The following is a 16,408-nucleotide window of genomic DNA, read 5'->3' as shown; positions in this document are numbered from 1 at the left end:
GTCCATCGGCAGATGAATGGATAAGAAAGCTGTGGTACATATACACAATGGAGTATTACTCAGCCATTAAAAAGAATACATTTGAATCAGTTCTAATGAGGTGGATGAAACTGGAGCCTATTATACAGAGTGAAGTAAGCCAGAAAGAAAAACACCAATACAGTATACTAACGCATATATATGGAATTTAGAAAGATGCCAACAATAACCCTGTATACGAGACAGCAAAAGAGACACTGATGTATGGAACAGTCTTATGGATTCTGTGGGAGAGGGAGAGGGTGGGAAGATTTGGGAGAACGGCATTGAAACATGTATAATATCATGTATGAAACAAGTCGCCAGTCCAGGTTCGATGCATGATACTGGATGCTTGGGGCTGGTGCACTGGGACGACCCAGAGGGATGGTATGGAGAGGGAGGAAGGAGGAGGGTTCAGGATGGGGAACACATGTATACCTGTGGCGGATTCATTTTGATATTTGGCAAAACTAATACAATTTGTAAAGTTTAAAAATAAAATAAAATTTAAGAAAAAAAAAAAAGAATTTTTTCCTATAGATGTTATATGGGTTTTTCCTATAGATCTTTTCCTATAGATATCCTGTAGGCTATGTGGATGTTTTCCCGGATAATTCCTAGAAGTTTCTTTTCTGTTTTTCCTTTCCCCTGTGTGGTTTCTGTCTCCTTTTCTGTGTCTGGCTTAGAGTGGCTTCCTGTTGATGGCGGCATGACTGCAGTCATCTCCGGGGGGGGGAAGAGGTGAGATGAGCTAGACCGGCCTGACGGTGAGGGTCTCCAGGCAGGAAATGGCAGCACAAAGACTGAGGCCTGACCCTCTCGGATCCTAAATGACAGGGCTGCTGGGGGATTTCTGGCCCGCAAGCAGAGTTGGGGCCAGCCAGGCAGGGGAGTGCTGTGCCTGGAGCCCTGCTTTAAATGCCTGCTCTTGGCACTTCTGGTGGTGGAGGGAGGCACCAGGCTCGGCTGTAGATTGGAGCAGAGGATGTGGGACAGAGCTTCTCAGCGTCAGCATCTGGCGTGATAGACGCACAGGAATTAGTGTACCGGTGAGACAGTGGACTGCAGTGTAAGGGAGAGGGGCCCCGAGGGTGCATTGGGTGGGTCTCAGGCTAGCGGCCAGCTGTGCTTTTCAGGAAGCCCGGGTGGTGTTTGCTGAGCTGCATTCTTGTGACTGCAGTGGGTTGATACTGACTGGGTCCAGTCAGGGGGCCTTTGGGGACAGCTCAGCGCTGGTGGAGGGTATGTGTGACCACCCTCCAGAGGAGCTGGATTTGAGCTCTTGAAACTCTTAAGTTCAGAGGACACTTCTTCCCATTGTGTTGGCTTCTTGTAGTAAATGTCATTTAATATTCTGTGTGATTCTTGTAGATAAATTTTAAAAATATTTGTCAAGTCACTGTATCTTGGTTTTGGACAGCAGTCAGGTTTGAATCATGTTAGTCATTTGCAGTAAAACTCTAGATAGATTTTTTAGATAAAAGCTAATTTATAAATGCAAACCATTCATTTATATGCATATGCTTACTGTGTATGGGTGTGTTTATTGTCTTGTAGTCACCTTCTGCACGCTTTGAGAATTGTTTTTTTTCATTTAATGAAAAAGTTTTGCTAATCTGAGTGTGTGTGTGTGTGTGTGTGTGTGTGTGTGCGTGCGCGTGTGCGTGCGCGCGTGCGTTCCTAGCAGTAGAAGAAATTACTTGCGGAAGGAATGTATTTGTTTTTCCACTTAAATATAAAATGTTACATTGGTCTCATGAGTCATATGTCACTCACTGCTATGGGAAAAAATAAAGCAAGAAATGGTCTAAAAGCAGCAGTGACACACACAGACACTTTAACATATCAGAAGAGTTTTTTGTTTTCTTTTAGAAGAGTTTGAAATATGTAATTCTGCGTGGTTTTGACAGGTCATAGCAAAGTTGAGCTCCTTTAATACCACCATATTTCACCTCTGGGATGTTATTTCTCTCCAGTCCTTCCATTGAAAAAGGGCATTGTGTACGTGTTTTGTCACTAAAACCTCATAAGCTCTGGGTGTATGTATTATTGGCATCCTACCACATATGTGTACATACAAGTTTTAGAGGGTCTCACGTGTATTCTTCCCTGGTGGCTCAGAGGTTAAAGCGTCTGCCTGGAATGCGGGAGACCCAAGTTTGATCCCTGGGTCAGGAAGATCCCCTGGAGAAGGAAATGGCAACCCACTCCAGTACTCTTGCCTGGAGAATCCCATGGAGGGAGGAGCCAGGTAGGCTACAGTCCGCGGGGTCACAAAGAGTCGCACACGACTAAGCAGCTTCACTTTCACGTGTATTCTGAAACTTTATTCTTCCCTTTAAAAGTAAAAACTTTGGGGAGGAGGTGGGCTAATATACCTTACTTGATGTCGTAGCATTTGGAAGGACACCTCGGTTGGTATCAGACGTGCCCCTGGGCAGGAACCCCTGTGTGGCTGCTGTACTGGAGGAGAGGCTGCTGCAGAAGCCCATACCCTGGACTGAGGGGTGGTCGGAGGCTGGTGTACTCACAGTCACAATCCTGCTTTCTGTCTCTTTTCCAGCTGCTATTTAAACAAGGCTTTTCATATCTGGTCCCGGAAAGATAGATTCTCCCCCACTTTTGTAAACAACGTGCTCTCCCACACGGAAAAGGAGCACTCTGCGCCCGCCTGGATGCTGCTCGCCAAGGTGGCTGGCGCGTCGCCCATGCCGGACTACTCCACTGTCATCGAGGCCTGGGAGAGGATGAGCAGGTTCGCACGCTTGTCACGGAGCTGCCACCAGACATGAGGGAGTCCTGGACACAGGGCTTGTGTCTTGAGGAAGTGGGCCCTCTCATAGCTGTTTGTGTACATGTGTCTTTCCTTTAAATCCTGGTGTAAAAACCAAGAGGGAAAATGGAATCACTGTTAAGCTTTGATTGTCCAAGTACAGTAGGTGCCGTCGCGTTCCCGCTTGGCTTGTGGACCAGGCCCCTCCTCCCTCCATAATCCTGAAGAAGAGTGCTGTGTGGGCAGCAGCGCCTCCCGGGCTTCTGCGCTGACTCTTCTCCGCCCTCTCCCCAGCCAGCAGAGCCCCAGTGAAGACACCTTGGGGCACATCCTGTGTGTCATCCGGCACATCGCCAAGCACCTTCCTCAGAGCACCCGGGACATGGTAGCAGGTGAGTGTCTGCCGGGGAGTCGTGAAAAGGCTTGCTTCTCACTTTATTTTGAGAGTTAAAAACCTGGAGGGAATTGACTCTTTTTAGATGTTCTCAAGAAAAAGCTGAATGGATTCTGCTGGTCGACAATGTTGATCTCCCCAGCTGTTGACACTTTACAAAGCCTGTGCCGGGCAACTGCAGGGACACCAGCGGAGGAGCAGGTACACTACAGACTCGTGTGCGGCTGTCGCTCGTCCACGTGGAGACAGAGCGCTCTGCCCTGAGGCTGGGGCGTGCTCCTCAGCCAGCCTGGAAGGGCAGTTAGGTCTCTAAGGAAGCACCCATCTGACAAGCAGTTGACATTTCCCAAGGAGACCTTGGCTGCTAAAGACACAGCACCTTCAGGAGGTCACCTCCTTGGTTCTGGGCACCACTGTCTTCTAGGAAGCATGCATCCTGGGCACTTCAGTCACTGGTTCGTGTCCGACTCTTTGCGACCCCATGGACTGCAGCACGCCAGGCTTCCCTGTCCTTCACCAGCTCCTGGAGCTTGCTCAAACTCATGTCCATTGAGTCGATGATGCCATCCAACCATTGATCCTCTGTCGTCCCCTCTCCTCCCATCTTCAATCTTTCCCAGCATCAGGGTCTTTTCAAATGAGTCAGCTCTTCACATCAGGTGGCCAAAGTATTGGAGTTTCAGCTTCAACATCAGTCCTTCCAATGAATATTCTGGGCTGATCTCCTTTAGGATAGACTGATTGGAGCTCCTTGCAGTCCAAGGGGCTCTCAAGAGTCTTCTCCAACACCACAGTTCAAAAGCATCAATTCTTTGGCTCTCAGCTTTCTTTATAGTCCAACTCTTACATCCCTACATGACCACTGGAAAAACCATGGCTTTGACTATACGGACCATTGGTGGGCAAAGTAATGTCTCTGCTCTTTGGTATGCTGTCTAGGTTTGTCATAGCTTTTCTTCCAAGGAGCAAGCGTCTTTTAATTTCATGACTGCAGTCACCATTTGCAGTGATTTTGGAGCTTAAGAAAACAAAGTCGGTTACTATTGCCATTGTTTCCCTGTCTGTTTGCCCATGAAGTGATGGGACCAAATGCCATGATCTTAGTTTTCTGAATGTTGAGTTTTAAGCCAACTTTTTCACTCTCCTCTTTCACCTTCATCAAGAGGCTTTTTAGATCTTCTTCAGTTTCTGCCATAAGGGTGGTGTCATCTGCATATCTGAGGTTATTGATATTTCTCCTGGCAATCTTGATTCCAGCTTGTGCTTCATCCAGCCCAGCATTTGGCATGGTGTGCTCTGCATATAAATTAAATAAGCCGGGTGGCAATACACAGCCTTGGAATATACTCCTTTCCCAATTTGGAACCAGTCTGTTGTTCCATGTCCGATTCTAACTGTTGCCTTTTGACCTGTATACGGGTTTCTCAGGAGGCAGGTCAGGTAGTCTGGTAGCCCCATCTCTTTAAGAGTTTTCCACGGTTTGTTGTGATCCATACAGTCAAAGGCTTTAGCGTAATCAATAAAGCATGAGTGAGTGAAGTCGCTCAGTCATGTCTGACTCTTTGCAACCCTGTGGGCTGTAGCCTACCAGTCTCCTCTGTCCATGGGAATCTCCAGGCAAAAATACTGAGTGGGTTGCCATTTCCTTCTCTAGTAAGCATAAGTAGATGTTTTTCTGGAATTCTCTTGCTTTTTCTATGATTCAGGAGATGTTGACAATTTGATCTCCAGCTTGAATATCTGGAAGTTCTTGGTTCACATACTGTTGAAGCCTAGCTTGGAGAATTTTGAGCATTACTTTGCCAGCGTGTGTGATGAGTGCAATTGTGCAACAGTTTGAGCATTCTTTGGCATTGCCTTTCTTAGGGATTGGAATGAAAACTGACCTTTTCCAGTCCTGTGGCCACTGCTGAGTTTTCCAAATTTGCTGGCATATTGAGTGCAGCACTTTCACAGCATCATCTTTTAGAATTTGAATAGCTCAGCCCAAATTCCATCGTCTCCACTAGCTTGCTTTGTAGTAATGCTTCCTCAGGCCCACTTGACTTGCATTCCAGGCTGTCCGACTCTGGGTGAGTGGTGATACGATCATTGTCATTGGAGTCATTAAGATCTTTCTTGTACGGTTCTTCCATGTGTTCTAGGAGACCCGCTTGCTGGGCCCCTGGTCCCAAGATGGAAGCTGCAAGGCTGTCTCTTCATCCTCTCAGGCTGGGTGCTCGCAGTAGCCTGGTGGCCCCTCCTGCCTCAATTCCCCCCTCCCTCCCAGGGTGTGTAAGCGCTCTTCTCCTGGTCGGGGCTCCCCCACCAGGCCAGAAGGTTTTGGTAGATCTCTGTGTTATTTCCCCCTAATGTCTCTGGTACCAGCGCTTCCTGCTGACAGGCCCTCTGGAAGCTCCCTCACAGACCAGTGTTCTGTGGGAGACGGGGGATTAGGTTAACTTCTTTTTTTTTTTAAATACATGAATATGCTTTAAGACAGAGTACATGGAGTAAAACTGCCTAATTTTTACATGTAAGCAAAATAAATATTATTATCCATGCTAATGCTGAATAATATAATTTTTAAATGAGATTAATTTGCTCCTATTCAAATTGACTATAAGCCTCAAAGACATGAGATGATATCAAGCTTTCTGTCTCAAAACTTTTCAAAAGAGCATAAGTATGGAACTAGAATATGGAACATTTTCTTATGAGAAAATGTCAACAGATTCACTTATTCAGAGTATCTGCTTTTAACACAGCAGAGTACTTTATCTCTGTGGTGCAAGTCTCTGGCCCCCTCAGTATGACATATGCTACTCTCCTCTGCCTGACACCCAGGAGACCTCCTTGTCAGTGCTTGGGAAGCAGGAAAGAAACTGCAGACGCCTCCAAATAAACAAGGTCAGAGAAAACCTCCAAGGTTTACTTCTCACTGACACTGGCAGCTAATCTCAGCCATCATTCACTAGCTCTGCAGTGTCGGAAGAGGTTAACTTCTGAGTGCTCTCCATTTCAGTATCTCTAATGAGTCATCTTATTACCATATATTCAGTTTTTGTCATGAAATATACTCCTGAAAGTTAAGAAAGTGAAAGTGTTAGTTGCTCAGTCACGTCCAACTCACTGCAATCCCGAGGACTGTAGCCCGCCAGGCTTCTCTGTCCATGGAATTCTCTGTAAAAATACTGGAGTGGGCAGCCATTCCCTCTCCAGGTGATCTTCCTAACCCAGGGATCGTGCCCGGGTCTCCCACTTTTTAGGTAGATTCTCTACCGTCTGAGCCACCAGGTATGCCTGGATTACACTTCCAAACAGTGCTAATCATGATGAAGCAGTATAGGACTGGGGGTTATTAATAATGATTTTAGATAATTATGAATTATCTAAATAATGAAATTAGATAATTGCCGAAATATTGAGTTGGCCAGAAAGTTTGCTCTTGTTTTTATGTAACATCTTATGGAAAAACCCAAACGAACTTTATGGCCAACCAATATATTTACATTTCCTAGAATAAAAACATTATTGCTTCATCTGAGCTACCTGCCACCTTCCTATGCTTCCTTTTCTTGTATAAGCTCCTTTTAAAAAGTCCTTCCCTCATAAGTTAACAGGTATAGTAAGGCAGCATAGTGTAACTTTTTTGCTTAGGGTATGAGCAGGTTGAAATTTACTTAATTTTAAAAATGCCCAGCTCTTTCTGTGTCTGGGATTTTCCTTACTAAACTTTTTGACACTTCTTGGTGAAAAGAAATACTTCTTTTATTTTATTTCTAACCATTTATCTCTGATCCAAGAAAGTGTGTGAAAACCTTTTAAATAAGGAACATTCCCTAAGTAGGCAGCATGTGTGAATAACAGAAAACAGGTAAAAACAAAACAAAAAGATGATAATGAGGGAAGAGTGCCACAGGGAAACCGGGGCGTGTGTGGCCAGCGCTGAGGGTGCCATCCTGCTGGCGTCCGAGGCGCGTTGCTTGTTGTGGCCAGCGCTGAGGGTGCCATCCTGCTGGCGTCCGAGGCGCGTTGCTTGTTGTGGCCAGCGCTGAGGGTGCCATCCTGCTGGCGTCCGAGGCGCGTTGCTTGTTGGTGTGGAGCCAGGCCTGTGGCTCAGACCCCGGGTCCCCAGCCCTGGCTGGAGGAGGGTCTGCCCTGGGCGGACCCGGGCTGAGAGGACGCGCTGTCTGCCCGCCACAGGCCCCAGTGCTCAGAACAGTAAGCTGGGTCCTTGTTCGTCTGTGGGGAAGGCTGAGTTCTCTTCTCATGTAGAAACGAGACTGGAAGAGTGTGGAGCTCACTGCTGTGTTAGGAGAAGGCAGGGTTTTGGCTCTGCCCCCACAGCATGGTGGACAAGGGACTGAGGCCCGATACGTCCCAGGAGCTGGGGGTGATTTCCATCCAGGTGACCAGAGCCATACCTCTGTTTCTTCTTCGTCTATAAATCAATATCCTGTGTTTTATGGAGAAAAACAGGTACCAAAGCCACGACCACCGAGCCAGAGGCTAGGACTGTGGGCGTGGCTGCTCTGTCAGCGGCCGTGAGCTGACGCTGCTGTGGAGCTGCAGTCAGCAGTGGGCGCAGGCGTGGACGCTGTGAGTGGCGCCTGGGTTTGCAGCAGAGGTGTGGTCTTCTGTCTGCACTGGGTGAGTCTGAGACCAGTGCCCCGTCCTCTGTCTCAGGACAGCCATCAGAGCAGGGTGGGTGAGACCCGGTGAGCGGCAGCGAGGGGTCAGAGCAGGCTAGCCGGGGCTGCTGAGGGGCCTGGCGTGTGCAGCTGGAGGAGGAAGCGTGTGGCAGCAGTCGGCCTGGCTGCATGCACATGCGACCGGAGACCCAGACGACAGTCAGAGTGACTCGGTCACTTAGGACCGGTTTGGACCAGTAGGTGGAAATTGCAAGGAGACAGACTTTGGGAAACTGAAGAAAAAGCGTTCTGAGGTCTGCCTAGACCAGACAGACTTGCCTCTGGACACAGCTCTGATCAGCGGGAGTGCTCAGGGCAGAGCTGGAGGCAGGGCGAGAGCGCCTGTGGGGACAGAGCCCGAGGCGGGCAGGTGGGCGGGCTGACCAGCAGCTCACCAGCCTCTGAAGTCTTCCTCTCAGTAGCAGCCGGGGCCTGGGGACCCAGATGACTGGGACACAGCACGTGCATTCCAGAAGCTCCAGGTTGTGCTATTGATCTGTAGAGAGCAGCAGGAGCGTGCACACGCGTCAGGCCACGTCAGCTGCAGAAGTCTGGGTTGTGATGGTGATTTGCCAGCAGTTTGGCAAACTTTGAGTACCGCCTTGTGGTTGAGCTGCTGGGCGCTACCTGGGGTGATGGTCAGACTGCCCATTCCTAAGGCCCCTGCCGCGCAGTGGGGGAGACCCACATGTTAACAGGTAATTCCGTGGTAGAGTAAGTCCTGAAACAGAAGTGAGTATCCTTCTGATTTTTTATTGTCAGTGTATAGGAGTGTAAGAGATTTGTGTATTAATTTTGTGTTCTGCGATTTTACTGTGTTCATTGATTAGTGCTAGTAATTTTGTGGTGGCATCTTTAGGGTTTTTTATGTAAAGAATCATGTCATCTGTAAAGTTTTTACTTCTTTTCCAATCTGGATTCCTTTTATTTATTTCTTTTTTTTCTCTGACTGCTGTGGCTAGGACTTCCAAAAGTATGTTGACTAATAGTGGCAGAGTGGGCACCCTTGTCTTGTTCCTGATTCTAGATGAAATGCTTTTTTTTTCATCATTGAGAATAGTATTTTCTATGGGTTTATCATATCTGGCCTTTATTATGTTGATGTATGTTCCATCTGTGCTTACTTTTGGGCTTCCCTTGTAGCTCAGTTGGTAAAGAATCTGCCTGCAGATGCAGGAGACCCAGGTTTGATTCCTGGGTTGGGAAGATCCCCTGGAGAAGGAAATGGCAACCCATTCCAGTATTCTGGCCTGGAGAACCCCATGGACAGAGGAGCCTGATGGGCTACAGTCCATGGGATCTCAAGAGTCAGACACAACTGAGCCACCACCACCATGCTTTCTCGAGAGTTTTTATCATAAATGGGTGGTGAATTTTGTCAACAGCTTTCTCTGCATCTATTGAGATGATCATTTGGTTTTTATCTTTAAATCTGTTAATATTTTGTATTACATTGATTGATTTGCATGTATTGAAGAATCCTGGAGTCCCTGGGATAAAGTCCACTTGATCATGGTATATGATCCTTTTAATGTTCTGTTGGATTCTGTTAGTTACAATTTTGTTGAGGATTTTTGCATCTATGTTCATTAGTGATACTGGCCTATAACTTTGTTTTTTTGTGGTATATTTGTCTGATTTTGATACCATAGAGTGAGTTTGGGAGTTTTCCTTCCTCTGCAATTTTCTGGAAGAGTTTGAGCCGGATAGGTGCTAGCTCTTCTCTGAATTTTGGTAGAATTCACCTGTGAGGCCATCTGGTCCTGGTCTTTTATTTATTGGAAGATTTTTTTACTACAGTTTTGATTTCCATGTTTGTAATTGGTCTGTTCATATTTTCTGTTTCTTCCTGGTTCCATTTTGGACGGTTATACTTTTCTAAGAGTTTGTCCATTTCTTTCAGATTCTCCATGTTATTGGCATGTAGTTGCTCATAGTAGTCTCTTAGAATCTTTTGTATTTCTGTTGTCTGTTGTAACTTTTTCATTTCTAATTTTATTCATTTGCGTCTTCTCCCTTTTTTTCTTGATGAGCCTTGGTGTTTGTCAATTTTGTTTATCTTCTCAAAGCACCAGCTTTTAGTTTTATTCATCTTTGCTATAGTCTCCTTTATGTCTTTTTCATTTCTTTCTGCTCTGATCTTTATAATGTCTTTCTTCTACTAACCTTGGGGTTTTTTGTTCTCTTTGTAGTTGCTGTAGGTGTAAGGCTAGGCTGCTTGCTGATGTATCTCTGGCTTCCTGGGGTGGGCTCGTGCTGCTATAAACTGCCCTCCCACCCCTGCTTTTGCTGCCTCCCACAGGTTTGAGTCATCGTGTTTTCATGTCATTTGTTTCTAAGCATATTTTGATTTCCTTTTTGATTATTTTAGTGATCTGTTGGTTATTTAGAAGCATAGTTTAACCTCCATGTGTTTGTATTTTTTATAGTTTTTTCCCCTCTGTTACTGATATCTAATCTCAGAGCATTGTCAGGAAAGATGCTTGAAATGATTTCACTTTTTAAAAATTTACCAATGTTTGATTTATGGCCCAGGATGTGATCTCTCCCGGAGAATGTTCTGTGTGCACTTGAGAAAAAAAGTAAAATCTAGGAAGATGGTACTGATGATGCCATTTACAGGGCAGCAAAGGAGACGCAGACATACGACCCTGAGAGAGGGAGAGGGTGGGAGGGCGTGAGAGTGCGGTGCTGAGCGTGGAGACCACCGTGTGTGGAATGGACAGCAGGGGGAGCTGCTCTGTGGTGCAGAGAGCCCAGAGCGTGTGCTTGTGGCCGCCTGGAGGGGTGGGAGGGGAGGGGGGTGCACGGGAGGTCTCAGAGGGAGGGGACACATGTGAGCCTGTGGCCGGTTCACGCGGATACATGGCACACACCATCACAGTGCTGTAAAGTAATCGTCCTCCAGTTAAAAGTAAACTGAAGATATAAAAGGCAGCGACTATCTGACAGTGTGGTGGCCGTCACACTGTGGAGCCGCTCGGCTCGGCCTGGGTGTTAGTGACACCCGGGTCATAGGGAGCAGCTGAGACCCTCTGCAGCCAGTTGTGGGCGGTGAGGTGCGTGCGCTGGAGATGGGACCCGTGGAAGTCACTTTCACTAACAAGAGACTCTGAAAACTTGTCTTGAATGAATACATTCCAGGAGGATAACAACTTTTTTTTTTTTTTTTTTTAGTCTGTTTATTTAAAATACACTCTTTAGTACAGCAGTTAATTCACTGTCTACATATGCCGGAAGAATTGCAATGTGTTTGTCATTGGAGGAGCATTGCTGTTACAGATCTCTTAGAAATTCAGGCTCTAGACCTTCCTGAGTAGATGTCTTTCCCTCTTATAGAGCAAACGTAGAAAGAAAGACTTTACATATGCAAAAGACTTTTATATATAAAATATGTATACGTATACAAAATGTAGTATGTAGAGTGTATTTGAAAGAATATACATATTCTTTGTGAATTCCACTTAACCAGTTCGTATTGCCAGGTCGCTAAAAGAAAGAGCAAAGATGCAAAAACATGATGGCTCGGATTTTTCATGGCTTCCAGTTTATGCATTTGGAGGCCATAGCATTTCTTCTGTGCGAGTTGTATGCCATGGGCAGTCTGCTGGATGCCTGGCGCCCCTCAGAGGTGACCTTTGACTTGCCACAGGAGTTACTGGTGCAGGCGTCTGAGGATGTGCTTGCCACCTGCGTGCGCCACCTTTCCGACATCATCCTGAAGGAGGACGGGCCGGGCCGGATGAGAGAAGACCTGATGGTGAGTGGCTGCCGTCCCCCCACCCTCCTCCTCCAGGGCTGTGAGTGCCTCTGTGGTGTGTGTGCAGCACCGTGAACAGGAGAAGGTGTTCCTAGCCTGGTGCTTACTCTTCTTTTCTAGAATTTTTTACTGGTGACCTATTCATTTTCTTCTCACTTACTACCTGGGGGAAATGATGGCAAATGCTTCTCCCAGTTGGGTCCTGTGAGATTCCTGATCCAATAGGGAGAACACAGTGTGTGTTGTGAGCTCAGAAGTAACAGGTGAGAAGAGAGTACTCTTGCTTCTTTGGGCTTGAGTTTGATGTTTTTTAAGATTGTCTACTGTGTCTGCTGAGTGGTTTGAACATCAAACTATAGAACAGTTCCCAGGTCACATGTGAAACAAGAAGAGATGTTTGAAAGCTGGAGAAATTCCTGCCCCAGGAGCAGTGAGAGTGTGTGACATGCACCCGCTTTAGAAATTGTATCTTGAAGAGGTGCCTTTGAGTCTTTGCACACGGGGCCTATTTTCTCATCCAAGTGGCTGGCTGTCAGCAAAACATTGGTGATTCTGGTTCTGGCATCTGACACTGTCCAGTAAGGGCCTTTCAGGCTAGGTTATCACTCAGCTGAAACTGGCCATTTTCCTCATCTGTTTGTGCAGCTCCTGTTCCCCCCTGTTCAGTTCAGTTCCCCCTTGCACTTGAAGCTGGGGGTCGATGGTTATGTTTGGATATTTTGGAGGAGAAGAACCTTTGTGCTGAGACATCAATACGCTCCCAGTTCAGTAATTAGAATTATCCTAATCAATAGGAACCCTGGTGTTTTGGGTCAGAGGCCACAGTGTGTAGAGTGGCCGAGACCCAGCGCTTCTCTGGAGGGTCTTTCTCTGTTGATAGGTCTGGGATTCCCTACCCAGTCTAAGAAAAACGTGTAATATGACCAGGGAGTTTGCCTTAGTAAGAATTTTTTTCCTGTTCAATATGTCACCAAAATCTACCCTTCAGTCAAAATATATGGAGAAGTTTCCCGTATATATATTATTTACTTCATTCTTATTTAAATATAATTCAAATATTCCATCAGTCCACTGAGATACAGTATGTTCAGGTCTCTCTAAGCACACATATCATTATTAGCTTTCTTACTCTAAAAGGTCTTTATTTAACATTTTACTGTTTAGTTAATATCACCCTTGTATTTTTATGATTGAATAATTAAAACAGTGTTGCTTAAGTATTACGCTGAACATCCTCAATAAAGACACAGTAATGGTGCCTTGAGGTTTTAGTGAGTTCCAGGAGGAATCTTACTAGTAAGCTAACCAGGAGGACGATTTGAAAGTGCATTTAAAGTGTGTAGCAGGCTCTATGCCCCCTCGTCCTGCACGACCCTTCTGAGGAGGCAGAGCGCTGTCCCAGGGTGCAGGGCTGTGCATTGGAGACGATGCAGACAGCAAAGGATTCGGTCATGTAGACACATGGTGATAGCGTGGTAGGCTTTGACGACATTCTTGATTTTTAGCATACTTTTGTGTATTTGTCAAACATATTTGTTGTCTACATTGACATGAAAGAATGCCTGATGTTGAAATTTAGAACTGCGACCTTCAACCTAGTGTGACTGGTAAGTGTGGGAGAAACGCAAGCATGAAGCCCTGTGACCATAACAATACTTGGAAAAGAAAGTCATCCAGAAAAACAAGGATGGTGTCTTGTGGGTGGCGGGATTGTGAGTCGGCTGCTCCGTGTTCCTGTTTGCTCGGGAGCACCGAGCTCATCCCTGTTATCACAGTGTACCTGCTGGCCAGCGCCCCTTTGACTTGCAGGAGTATCTGGAGGGAGATGATACAACTATGTGGTCACCCTAGTTTAGGCAGCGGCTGAGTTTTTCCAATGGCCGTGTCTTGTTTCGGAGGAAAAAGACAATTGTTTAATTAACAGGACAAAAAGAGAACCCCGCTGACACCGCCTTCATCCCGCTAGAGTTCGTTTTCCTTTGCCGTACTCTTACTGCAGAACCCATTCTCTTTGCAGGTGAAGTATGTTTTCACCTTAGGAGACGTCGCCCAGCTCTGTCCAGCCAGAGTGGACCAGAGGACCACCCTCCTGATTCTGTCTATCCTGGCCGCGTCTCCCAGCAGAGAGCCTCGTAAGGCCCTTGACGCGCCCCATGCCCTCTGCCCAGGGCCAGCCTGGCCCTGAGTGGTGCAGTAAGCCCCCCACCCCCTCGCCAGGGCCGGCCTCACCTTGAGTGGTACAGAAAGCCTACCTCCCCTCCCTCCCCAGGGCCGGCCTGGCCCTGAGCGGTGCAGTAAGCACCCCTCACCTTCCCTCCCCGGGGCCTTGTCCTGAGCAGTGGTGCAGTAAGCCCCCCACCCCCTCGCCAGGGCCGGCCTCACCTTGAGTGGTACAGAAAGCCTACCTCCCCTCCCTCCTGCAGGGCCCCAGGCACCCCCGGGCAGCAGTGTGGCCCCGGCCTCCCAGCCCCTCTCCCAGGTCCAGGGCGTGGTCATGCCCTCGGTGGTCAGAGCACATGCCGTCATCACCCTGGGTGAGTGAGGAGTCTTACTGGAGTCTCCAGTAAGCCAGTGATCTGAACCTGGCGGGCGCAGCCCTGCAGGGCCCTCACCGTCAGTACACGGGGGCTCCCGTGGTGCTTTTACACTCAGTCTGTCCATCAGATTTTTCTAAAATCTCAGAACTAAATAACAGCAAAGTGTTCTCCAGGCCAAAAAAAAAAAGGTGCAGACACAAAACTCAGCAGCATCCTTTCCTCTCCTGACTGAACGAGAAGTGAAGGGAAGGACACAATCATGTTTGCCTAGCTCAGGTTTCAAGTTCATTACGAAACTTTTTACTTATATTGATTATGTGTATAATCAAAAATAAGTATCATCAGTTACATTTTATTGGTTATTTTCCAGGTAAGTCGAAAACTCTAAAATTCATATGTTGACCTTAGAAGAAGGCATTTGTACTGCCATAGATGAGTATCTCAGTGTGTCTGTCTCATGTAACCTGGGGGTGGGGAGTGTATGTATTTTGAGCATCTTAATATTTAGTATGGGTCTGTCTGCCTTTGGCTTCTTTGTGATTGTTGATGTGATGTTTTAACTGTAACTAAATAAAATCCCTGGAAAGATCTAGCTGGAGAACCTGTGAGGCAGTGAATGAGAGTAGAGTTGGGGTCTGTCTCTCGGGGACAGGGAAGCTGTGCTTACAGCACGACGACCTCGCAAAGGAGAGCGTCCCCGTCCTGGTGCGGGAGCTGGAGGTAGGCATAGACGGGAACGTCCTCAACAACATTGTCATCGTCCTGTGTGACCTCTGCGTCCGCTACACGGCCCTGGTGGACAAATACGTCCCCACCATCTGCACGTGTCTGAAGGACCCGAACCCGTTCGTCCGGAAGCAGGCGCTGCTCCTGCTCACGGGCCTCCTGCAGGTGTGCGTCAGGGCGGCCTGCCAGCGGCGGCCCCTGGTTGGGGTTGGTGGGGGGGCGGGGGCGGGGTCTGAGCAGCGGAATAAGTGTGCGTCTTCCTCCTCTCTGCAGGAGGACTTTGTGAGGTGGAAGGGCTGCCTGTTCTTCCGTTTCGTCATCACGGTCGTGGACCCGAACCCAGAGGTCGCCAGGTGAGCCTCCTGCCTCGAACCAGGCAGCCGAGCGATCGGCCTAGTTTCTGGAAAGTTCTCTTTAAAATTGCTTTGGATTTGTGTCGTGTGGGATTTAGTGAGGTTTTGGCAGTTGCTAGATAATCAGTCAACTCTTAAAGTACTGAACTGCACAACAAAGCTTTAGTTTTCATGTAAGTTTAAGAACAAAAGCACCGTGGTCCCGGTGGCCTCGGGAGAAGCCCAGCCCCAAGCACACCTGCTGACGCTGCCCGTCCCAAGCAGAGGCGTGAGAGCAGGGCGAGCCGTGGCCACGCCGGCTGCTGGAGCAGAAGCTGTGCCCACAGCGTGACTTACAGTCGACTTCTAGTCCAGTAGCATAGGCTTCAGACTTTCCTCTAAGTGCAGAAACTAAGGAGGGCGTTCTAGGAGTTAAGACAGAATTGCTCAGTGTGGAATGAGAGTGTACAGTTCACAGGGCTCCTTGGAGATGGGTATTTCCTGAGTATTAGAAGGAAAGAGAGTTGCCTTGCCACTTGTTCATTCTTGTCCTTTTAGAATTTTCTTAAAGATTTCTTTTCAAGGGGTTGAGGAATGATCTCACAGAATTTGCTAACCTCAGTTGTGTTACATGAATAATGCTGTTTAAAGCAAGTCTGTAATTGGAAAATAGAGTGTTGATTGAATGGCAGGAGCTCCCACAGTTCAAAAGCGGTCTTTACAAATTCATTAACTCTAAATAGCATATAATAATGGGTCCCTCTGGTTCTAAATGGTCTTCCCTGGTTGCTCAGACAGTAAAGTATCAGCCTGAAATGCAGGAGACCCAGTTTGATGCCTGGGTCAGGAAGATCCCCTGGAGAAGTGAATGGCTACTCACTCCAGTATTTTTGCCTGGAGGATCCCATGGACAGAGGAGCCTGGCGGGCTACAGTCCACGGGGTCATAAAGAGTTGGACAGGACTGAGCAACTAACACTTTCACTTTTACTTGTTCTAAATATCGTCACCATTGGTTACTCTGGGCTCCATGGAAGAATTTCTGTTCGGTCTCCTTTGCGTATGTTTCTGCAAGGAGGAGTATTTACCTGACAAGCTGGGAGAAGGCTGGCGTGCTGATCAGCATGTCTAGAGCCATGTTGGAGGCTGAGGCTCCTGCGCTTCCTTTCTCTCTGCGTAAGTGGGGAAGGTGT

General features: G+C 47.4%; 1 protein-coding gene across 1 annotated transcript in view; it reads left to right on the top strand.

Annotated features, from left to right (window-relative positions):
- NCAPD3 (non-SMC condensin II complex, subunit D3) overlaps positions 1 to 16,408 on the top strand; it is a 59,122-nt gene that overhangs the window by 30,940 nt on the left and 11,774 nt on the right. Inside the window, exons 17-24 of the mRNA XM_010843747.1 lie at positions 2,585 to 2,776; positions 3,089 to 3,186; positions 3,274 to 3,389; positions 11,514 to 11,621; positions 13,639 to 13,753; positions 14,045 to 14,155; positions 14,811 to 15,049; positions 15,158 to 15,237. Coding sequence (XP_010842049.1) covers positions 2,585 to 2,776; positions 3,089 to 3,186; positions 3,274 to 3,389; positions 11,514 to 11,621; positions 13,639 to 13,753; positions 14,045 to 14,155; positions 14,811 to 15,049; positions 15,158 to 15,237 — 1,059 coding nt within the window. The remainder of the gene's footprint in view (positions 1 to 2,584; positions 2,777 to 3,088; positions 3,187 to 3,273; positions 3,390 to 11,513; positions 11,622 to 13,638; positions 13,754 to 14,044; positions 14,156 to 14,810; positions 15,050 to 15,157; positions 15,238 to 16,408) is intronic.

The sequence above is a fragment of the Bison bison genome, unplaced genomic scaffold (assembly GCF_000754665.1).
Source record: "Bison bison bison isolate TAMUID 2011002044 unplaced genomic scaffold, Bison_UMD1.0 scf7180017864185, whole genome shotgun sequence".
Classification (NCBI taxonomy): domain Eukaryota; kingdom Metazoa; phylum Chordata; class Mammalia; order Artiodactyla; family Bovidae; genus Bison; species Bison bison.
This window is presented reverse-complemented; position numbering and strand designations above follow the sequence as displayed.